The sequence below is a fragment of the Salmo salar genome, chromosome ssa14 (assembly GCF_905237065.1).
Source record: "Salmo salar chromosome ssa14, Ssal_v3.1, whole genome shotgun sequence".
NCBI classification, from domain to species: Eukaryota; Metazoa; Chordata; class Actinopteri; order Salmoniformes; family Salmonidae; genus Salmo; species Salmo salar.
The window spans coordinates 52,985,324-52,995,655 of NC_059455.1; the positions used below are offsets into that span (position 1 = coordinate 52,985,324).

At 45.1% G+C, this 10,332-nt stretch overlaps 1 protein-coding gene across 7 annotated transcripts in view; it reads right to left on the reverse strand.

The window, feature by feature from the left end:
- Positions 1-136: 136 nt before the first annotated feature.
- LOC106592181 (collagen alpha-2(VI) chain) overlaps positions 137-10,332 on the reverse strand; it is a 54,152-nt gene continuing 43,956 nt past the window's right edge. For 3 of the 7 annotated variants that reach the window (XM_045694544.1, XM_045694543.1, XM_045694545.1), the window contains 3 exons: positions 7,906-7,944; positions 2,503-2,837; positions 137-1,911 (listed from right to left, as the gene is read on the reverse strand). In XM_045694544.1, the coding sequence (XP_045550500.1) occupies positions 1,645-1,911; positions 2,503-2,837; positions 7,906-7,944 (641 nt within the window). In that variant the 3' untranslated portion in view covers positions 137-1,644. Of the gene's footprint in view, positions 1,912-2,313; positions 2,366-2,456; positions 2,838-5,557; positions 7,260-7,905; positions 7,945-10,332 lie in introns of those variants that run through there. The other 4 variants (XM_045694546.1, XM_045694547.1, XM_045694548.1 and 1 more) reach the window with 4 other exon arrangements.

The window sequence follows — 10,332 nt, forward strand, 5'->3', positions numbered from 1 at the left end:
TCCAGGGGGGGGGGGGATTGGGGGGGCAGACAGGATACTTACTGATGGTTCACATCTAGCAGATCTTAAATACAGGTGCAATTTTTGTCTATTTGAGATGTGTACAGATGTGTACAAACACACTCACACACAGGTCTGGTTTAACCACAGCTAGCTTTATTACACACTGTTCAGTTTACAACAAACACATTTTCTGTGTGTGTGTGTGTGTGTGTGTGTGTGTGTGTGTGTGTGTGTGTGTGTGTGTGTGTGTTTGTCTGTATATGTGTTTGGTAAAGGTGTGGGTGTGTTGGGTAAAGGTGTGTTGGGTAAAGGTGTGTTGGGTAAAGGTGTGTTGGGTAAAGGTGTGTTGGGTATAGATGTGGGTGTGTTGGGTATAGACTTGGGTGTGTTGGGTAAAGGTGTGTTTGGTATAGGTGTGTTGGGTAAAGGTGTGTTGGGTAAAGGTGTGTTGGGTATAGATGTGGGTGTGTTGGGTAAAGGTGTGTTGGGTATAGGTGTGTTGGGTAAAGGTGTGTTGGGTAAAGGTGTGTTGGGTAAAGGTGTGTTGGGTAAAGGTGTGTTGGGTAAAGGTGTGTTGGGTATAGATGTGGGTGTGTTGGATAAAGGTGTGTTGGGTAAAGGTGTGTTGGGTAAAGGTGTGTTGGGTATAGATGTGGGTGTGTTGGGTAAAGGTGTGTTGGGTAAAGGTGTGTTGGGTATAGGTGTGTTGGGTAAAGGTGTGTTGGATAAAGGTGTGTTGGATAAAGGTGTGTTGGGTATAGATGTGGGTGTGTTGGGTAAAGGTGTGTTGGGTAAAGGTGTGTTGGGTAAAGGTGTGTTGGATAAAGGTGTGTTGGGTAAAGGTGTGTTGGGTATAGGTTCCTACTGATACACTTGTGTGTTTTATTTGGTTGAGAGTAGCTAGCTCAGCAGGAGGTCAGGACCGAGTTTGAAACCCTGAACAAATTGGTGTGTGTGTGTGTGTGTGTGTGTGTGTGTGTGTGTGTGTGTGTGTGTGTGTGTGTGTGTGTGTGTGTGTGTGTATATATATTTATGTGTGTGTGTGTGTCTGAATGAGTGTATGGTCCCCTGAACTGGAATAATAATGTATAAAGCGGCACATCTATTGAAATTACAAAGTTTGAAAAACTGAACTGTTTAAAAATTAAGACTATTTGATAAACAGAGTTGATTGTGCAACACGACACTGTGTATGTAACTCCTTCCACTAGAATAGCACCTTTAGTGTAAAATACAAACGTACTGATACAGACCTCACAGTGAGGGATCTCTTCTAGACACACAATACAATACAAAAAACAAGACTTACAATTACAACCTCTTTTACACTTCAGTATCAGTAACTCTCTGATGAGAGAGGCTTTGGTTGTTTGGGCTTAGCTAATTAAAGGTGAAATCTGTAATTTAACTAATTTAAAAGATACAAAAATCTAGAGTGCCTTGTGTCTCTTGGACGAGCTAGAAGTTGAGCTTCCAAGTTCTGCCACTTTTTTGCTTAAACCTTGCAAAGCACAGAGCACCTTCACATCTGAGAACACGTTGATTTGTTTGTTTATTCGTTACTAAAAAGATTCTTACGGACTGCACCTTTAACAGCTCGTTAGAACACAGCTCGTTAGCTCTAACGAGCTCATTAGCTGATTAGCAGACCCAGCGGATGAAGCGTTCGAAGAAGGTGGGTTTCCCCAGCGTGGCGTAGTCCTCCCCTCTAAAGATGGCTGACGTGTCTCCCAGGGCAACCTTCCTCAGCACGTCCTGGTCCATGTCGGTGCCCATGGCGATCACCGTGGGAACACCCTCAGCCCGCCGCATGGCCGACACGCCCTCCTCCAGGCTTTCGCTGGCAGTGATTCCGTCGGTAATGAAGACAAAAGACAGTTCAGCGTTACGACGCGCCAGGCGGCTGCCCTGTAGAACACAAAGAGACAGTATAGTTATACAGCGTTACGACGCGCCAGGCGGCTGCCCTGTAGAACACAGAGAGACAGTATAGTTATACAGCGTTACGACGCGCCAGGCGGCTGCCCTGTAGAACACAGACAGTATAGTTATTCAGCGTTACGACGCGCCAGGCGGCTGCCCTGTAGAACACAGAGAGACAGTATAGTTATTCAGCGTTACGACGCGCCAGGCGGCTGCCCTGTAGAACACAGAGACAGTATAGTTACGATGCGCCAGGCGGCTGCCCTGTAGAACACAAAGAGACAGTATAGTTATTCAGCGTTACGACGCGCCAGGTGGCTGCCCTGTAGAGCACAAAGAGACAGTATAGTTATACAGCGTTACGACGCGCCAGACGGCTGCCCTGTAGAACAAAGAGACAGTATAGTTATTCAGCGTTACGACGCGCCAGGCGGCTGCCCTGTAGAGCACAGAGAGACAGTATAATTATACAGTGTACACTGTAGGTAGAACTGTCCAGGTTGTTGACAGCGTGTGTGCGTAACGTGTACCTGTGACATCACCAGGTTGTTGACAGCGTGTGTGCGTAACGTGTACCTGTGACATCACCAGGTTGTTGACAGCGTGTATGATGGCGCTGCCCAGAGAGGAGGCGGAGTCCATGTAGCTCATCCCAGCCAGCGAATCAGCGATCACCGTCAGATTGTGCGTGAGCGAAAACTCAACCTTCTGTTCTGATTTGCTGCCGTACTGCAGCAGGGCGATGCGGGCGTTCCTGTCGTCTGATTGGCCATTGGCCAGAGTGAGGCGGCGCGCCACGTTCTCAATGAACTCCTTGGCGCGGCGGTGGTTCTCCACTCCCATCCTCTCAGACCCGTCCAGCATGAACACAAGGTCCACAGGGCGCTGGACGCAGCTGGCCACCGCTGGCTCTGAAACACACACAGGCATACAGACATTGGAGCGTCACACACACACACATTAACACACACATTAACACACATGCATCTACTTGAACTATGAACATTCATAGGCACACACCAACACACGTTAACTCACACACACACACAGCTGACAGCAGCTGGCTCAGAAACACACACACACACACACACACACACACACACACACACACACACACACACACACACACACACCTTGATAACATCATCTGTCTAGTCTGAGTGAAGCGGGGAAAAGGAAGTTGACTTGGCTGTCATCCAGTATTTACATGCCAAAAAATGCCCAAAATAAATAAAAATACATGTTGTATTGTCACATACAACAGATAGGTACAGTGAAATGTTTTACAGCAGCCTCCTCTAGGTTCGTTGATAACCATATATATATATTATTATTATGGCAATGACATCCTTACCATGTATAGGACTTAAAGTACCAACATTTATAACTAGAACTGCAGGGGTCCAAGTACCGAACCCTGAGGAACACCTTATAATTTGTTTTGGGTGCTCAGATAATTTGTCATGTAACTGAACAAAGATCTACCCATCCTTTATCTGCATGTAACTGAACAAAGATCTACCCATTCTTTAACTGCATGTAACTGAACAAAGATCTACCCATCCTTTAACTGCATGTAACTGAACAAAGATCTACCCATCCTTTAACTGCATGCTCTCTGCAGCTTGTTAAAAGAAGGTTATTAAAATCACTTTACTCAAATTTAAAGGTCCCGAATAGTCAAAATTATATTTGGATGAAACCAAATCAAAGTACGAAAAATGACTGTTGCTTCTACGTTGATAAAGTTGAATCCTAAAATGACTGGTCCCCTCCCTCATGTCAAACACTTGGATTCAGGAGGCGGGATTATTAAGGGCCTTTTTTTATTTATTTTATTTTATGTTACCTTTATTTAACCAGGTATTTATATATTTTATATATATAACCCTAACCCTTTATTTAACCAGGTGGCCAGTTGAACAAGTTCTCATTTACAACTGCGACCTGGCCAAGATAAAGCAAAGCAGTGTGACACAGACAACAACACAAGAGTTACACACACTCCTCGCTCACTTTTGTGACATCACAAAAAGGCTAATTTTAATACACCGATGGTAATGTCTTAATCTCTTACCTAATTTAAATAGAGGGCATGTTCGCAGAGTTTCGTGGTTTGTACACACAACTAGGTAGCTAGTGCCAAAATTTAACTGCAGCGTGTCAGCAAATATAATTAGACGTTTCCCCTATTCATCTAAGGCAAATATGCTTATAGGTTTCCACTTTTATCTGTGTCTGGTGTTCGCTAATTACTAGTTAGCTAGGTCTTCAGCCAGCATGGAACCAAAGCGGGGGAAGTGTTGCCCAAAACTTCATTGTCATGTCATTACATCAAGAGACATGTCAAACGGGAGATTCATGAAAACTTCTTGACTTCATTGATTGTCATGATATACTGTATGAACATTGTCTGACATACAGTATATACGCCTATATGACCTCAACCTGTAACTTTCCAACACATTTATTCCAAGATTAACTATATAGGTAGCTTGATAAACAGTGCTGACAATTCCATTTGGTCTAGCTAGCTAAATGATATAGCCAACATGTTGTCTCTATGGATGCTGTTACAGTAACCAAACAGTTGGATAAACAAATAATTTGTGAAACCATGATGTGATGATGTATGACAGGATTGGATGTTGCAGGAAATGTCAATGTTGTTTGAGTTGATTTGCATATCAGCACATTTGCTTGAGATAATCTGACTGCAACGATGCTCACTGAGTCCATGTTGCTTGACACAGGCGTTTTCAAAGAACTGTCCGTCAAGGTAAGATCCCCGCCCACTCAGCCTACTATCTCCCCGCCCACTCAGCCTACTAGCTCCCCACCCACTCAGCCTACTGGCTCAGCCTACTAGCTCCCCGCCCACTCAGCCTACTAGCTCCCCGCCCACTCAGCCTACTAGCTCCCCGCCCACTCAGCCTACTAGCTCCCCGCCCACTCAGCCTACTAGCTCCCATCCTACTCAGCCTACTAGCTCCCCGCCCACTCAGCCTACTAGCACCCCGCCCACCCAGCCTACTAGCTCCCCGCCCACCCAGCCTACTAGCACCCTGCCCACTCAGCCTACTAGCTCCCCGCCCACTCAGCCTACTAGCTCCCCGCCCACTCAGCCTACTAGCTCCCCGCCCACTCAGCCTACTAGCTCCCCGCCCACTCAGCCTACTAGCTCCCCGCCCACTCAGCCTACCAGCTCCCCGCCCACTCAGCCTACTAGCTCCCCCGTCCACTCAGCCTACTAGCTCCCCGCCCACTCAGCCTACTAGCTCCCCGCTCACTTAGCCTGCTAGCTCCCCGCCCACTCAGCCTACTAGCTCCCCTCCCACTCAGCCTGCTAGCTCAGCCTACTGGCTCCCCGACCACTCAGCCTACTAACTCCCCGCCCACTCAGCCTACTAGCTCCCCGCCCACTCAGCCTACTAGCTCCCCGTCCATTCAGCCTACTAGCTCAGCCTACTGGCTCCCCGCCCACTCAGCCTACTATCTCCCCGCCCTCTCAGCCTACTAGCTCCCCGCCCACTCAGCCTACTAGCTCCCCTCCCACTCAGCCTGCTAGCTCCCCGCCCAGTCAGCCTACTAGCTCCCCGCCCACTCAGCCTACTAGCTCTCAAAAGGCTATTTTACTGACTGTTCGGGATCTGTAACGTAGCTGACCTGAAGGATGGTTCGGGACCTGTAACGTAGCTGACCTGAAGGATGGTTCGGGACCTGTAACGTAGCTGACCTGAAGGATGGTTCGGGACCTGTAACGTAGCTGACCTGAAGGATGGTTCGGGACCTGTAACGTAGCTGACCTGAAGGATGGTTCGGGACCTGTAACGTAGCTGACCTGAAGGATGGTTCGGGACCTGTAATGTAGCTGACCTGAAGGATGGTTCGGGACCTGTAATGTAGCTGACCTGAAGGATGGTTGTAGAAGGACTCAGAGATACAACAACAACATGACTCATTGTTTCCCTTCTCACTAATGATTTATTTCACATAGGCAAACATGACAGGTAAGGAAAACATATACTCTCTACTAAAAATACATGATCACATCTTTAAGATATTCTCTCTATAGGATATTGTTAATCCAATAATGCTTATATTTAGCTGAAGCTAAGCATGTTGCAGTCTCAGAGCTAAAATAATACAGTAAACTTCTCTTTTTTTACAACGTTCTCTGTTTTCCTAGTCTAACACCACCCCCCTTCGCATGCACACCAAACAATACCAGATGGATAGAGTAATTGTTATTTTTAAAAAGCAATTATTTATTAGTTTGTTTGTTTTATTAAATGTATTTAATTAACTTAAATGTAGGCTTATCCAACAGATCATGTCCATTCAATAAATTCTCTACCCATCACATACCCAATAATCCCGTAGACCTAACATGTAATACCCATAACCAACCCAAACACTAACATTCCCAGAAAAATAAAATGGCTGCTTTATCTATGGCGATGTGCAAAACTGCAAAACGGTGTCTTTGAGGAATCATACAGCGATTTAGCAAGTTGTTTGAGGGATTTGAGTGGTTCACAGTGGTAAATGGGTTCAACATCACAGCCATATAAATGATACTGAACTGTCTTAAATGTCCAGCTAGCGAGGCTTTAAAACCCCCAGATCCAGAGCAGTAGCTAATCACTCACCTTTAACAACAAGCTTAGAGATATGTTAGCAGCAAAACTTACCACCTGCCTGAAGCTTATCTACTCTAGCCATATACCTAACAATGTTAGCATCCTCCCCAGAGCTATGCACACTAACAAAAAGTGCTTAAATCTAATATGTTTAAAATATTCCATGCGATGTTAGGCTAAAACCTGATCGCGTAGAGCTAACAATATTAGCATAAAACATTAGCACATATCTTACACTTAGCATATAGCTAACAATATTAGCATTAAGCTGACAATATAAGCAGAGCTAGTACCCTTAATCCATTAGTTAGCACTGTTAACTCATTGGCTAGCATCGTTAGTGCATTAGTCGGTAATATTAGCTCATCAGCTAGTTTTGTTAGCTAGCACTTTTAGCCCGTTAGCACAGCCCCAGTGCTTTGGCTGGGTCTCCCATGATGTCTCCGTAGACCAGCTTGAAGGAGTCGATGAATAGCTGTGTCCACTGCTGCCTGTCAACGCCTGGCTGAGCTAGCTTAGCCCGCTGAGCCGTGTAGGCCATGGTCGCCACGCCAACCCCATACTGCTGCTCCCGTAGGCTGCCCAGCAGGCTGGCTACGCCCCCGACTGAGGAAGGGACCATTGAGGGGCTGCCTTGCTCTGCAAGCTCCTCCCAGGGGGGAGGGGCCACGCTGTCGGGCACGCCCCCTCCTGCAACGAGCGGGAGAATGGTGGGCGGAAGAACGCGACACGACGCATCAACATCCCAAATGGTCACTTTCCAATATGGCCTCCGGTACACCTAATATGGCCTCCGGTACACCCAATATGGCCTCCGGTACACCTAATATGGCCTCCGGTACACCTAATATGGCCTCCGGTACACCTAATATGGCCTCCGGTACACCCAATATGGCCTCTGGTACACCTAATATGGCCTCCGGTACACCCAATATGGCCTCCGGTACACCCAATATGGCCTCCGGTACACCCAATATGGCCTCCGGTACACCCAATATGGCCTCCGGTACACCCAATATGGCCTCCGGTACACCCACCAAGCATGTAGCTTATCAGTTCTACTCTTTCTAACTTGTTAGTTTTTCAAATCTCTGGTTGAACTATCTTCCTTACTATGTGGACATTGCAGAGCCTCAAGGTGATGGACTGCCATGCTCATGTAAACCTTTAAAAGTTTTCTGATGTCAAACCAAGCGAGACAGTATGGAGAATGAGTTAAGTACTGGACTGGACTGCACTCAACCAGCAGTTTCAGGGTTCAAAACCAACTTTAATCACAGCCCTTAGGGCATGTGACAATTAAAAATCTGAATTAAAATCCTCAGAATGATCTTACCAGTTTTACAGGGGAGGTCAGGACACACGATGACAGGATCTGAAAGAATGATAAAGAGACAAAGAGAGAGGTTATTGATAGTATACATCTACATGTAAAAGACAAGGACAGAGGTAAATTGAGAGAGGTTTTTCTTATTTTTTTTAATGTTTTACATTGTAGAATAATAGTGAAGACATCAAAACTATGAAATAACACATATGGAATCATGTAGTAACCAAAAAAGTGTTAAACAAATCAAAATATATTTTATATTTGAGATTCTTCAAAGTAGCCACCCTTCAAGCAAGTGCAGTTGCAAAAACCATCAAGCGCTATGATGAAACTGGCTCTCATGAGGACCGCCACAGGAAAGGAAGACCCAGAGTTACCTCTGCTGCAGAGGTTAACCTGTTAGGGGTAGGGGGCAGTATTGACACGGCCGGATAAAAAACGTACCCGATTTAATCTGGTTACTACTCCTGCCCAGTAACTAGAATATGCATATAATTATTGGCTTTGGAAGAAAACACCCTAAAGTTTCTAAAACTGTTTGAATGGTGTCTGTGAGTATAACAGAACTCATATGGCAGGCAAAAACCTGAGAAGATTCCTTACAGGAAGTGCCCTCTCTGACAAGATCTTGTTCTTCTTGTCTCTGTTTATTGAAGACTGAGGATCTTTGCTGTAACGTGACACTTCCTACAGCTCCCATAGGCTCTCAGAGCCCGGGAAAAAGCTGAATGATATCGAGGCAGCCCCAGGCTGAAACACATTATCGCTTTTGGCAAGTGGCCGATCAGAGGACAATGGGCATAGGCACGTGCCCGAGTCGACCCCATGCTTTATTTTCTTTCGTCTTTTTACCTAAACGCAGATTCCCGGTCGGAATATTATCGCTTTTTTACGAGAAAAATGGCATAAAAATTGATTTTAAACAGCGGTTGACATGCTTCGAAGTATGGTAATGGAATATTTAGAATTCTTTTGTCACGAAATGCGTCGTGCTCGTCACCCTTCTTTACCATTCGGATAGTGTCTTGAACGCACTAACAAAACGCAGCTATTTGGATATAACAATGGATTATTTGGGACCAAACCAATATTTGATATTGAAGTAGAAGTCCTGGGAGTGCATTCTGACGAAGAACAGCAAAGGTTATAACATTTTTTCTTATAGTAAATCTGACTTTGGTGAGTGCTAAACTTGCTGGGTGTCTAAATAGCTAGCCCTGTGATGCCGGGCTATCTACTCAGAATATTGCAAAATGTGCTTTCAACGAAAAGCTATTTTAAAATCGGACATAGCGAGTGCATAGAGGAGTTCTGTATCTATAATTCTTAAAATAATTGTTATGCTTTTTGTGAACATTTATCGTGAGTAATTTAGTAAATGTTTAGTAAATTCACCGGAAGTTTGCGGGGGGTATGCTAGTTCTGAACGTCACATGCTAATGTAAAAAGCTGGTTTTTGATATAAATATGAACTTGATTGAACAAAACATGCATGTATTGTATAACATAATGTCCTAGGTGTGTCATCTGATGAAGATCATCAAAGGTTAGTGCTGCATTTAGCTGTCTTCTGGGTTTTTGTGACATTATATGCTAGCTTGAAAAATGGGTGTCTGATTATTTCTGGCTGGGTACTCTGCTGACATAATCTAATGTTTTGCTTTCATTGTAAAGCCTTTTTGAAATCGGACAGTGTGGTTAGATTAACGAGAGTCTTGTCTTTAAAATGGTGTAAAATAGTCATATGTTTGAGAAATTGAAGTAATAGCATTTCTAAGGTATTTGAATAACGCGCCACAGGATTCCACTGGCTGTTACGTAGGTGGGACGATTTCATCCCACTGGCCCTAGAGAAGTTAAGTTCATTAGAGTTACGAGCCTCAGAAACTGCAGTCCAAATAAATGCTTCAGAGTTCAAGTAACAGACACATCTCAACATCAACTGTTCAGAGGAGACTGCATGAATCAGGCCTTCATGGTTGAATTGATGCAAAGAAACCACTACTAAAGGACACCAATAATAAGAGACTTGCTTGGGTCAAGAAACACAAGCAATGGACATTAGGCCGGTGGAAATCTGTCCTTTGGTCTGATTTTTGGTTCCAAACGCCATGTCTTTGTGAGACGCAGAGTAGGTGAACGGATGATCTCCGCATGTGTGGTTCCCACCGTGAAGCATGGAGGAGGAGGTGTGATGGTGTGGGGGTGCTTTGCTGGTAACACTGTCTGTGATTAATTCAGAATTCAAGGCACACTTAACCAGCATGGCTACCACAGCATTCTGCAGCGATACGGCATCAAGTTTCGTTTGCGCTTAGTGGGACTATCATTTGTTTTTCAACAGGACAATGACCCAACACACCTCCAGGCTGTGTAAGGGCTATTTGATCAAGAAGGACAGTGATGGATCAGGTGACCTGGCCTCCACAATCA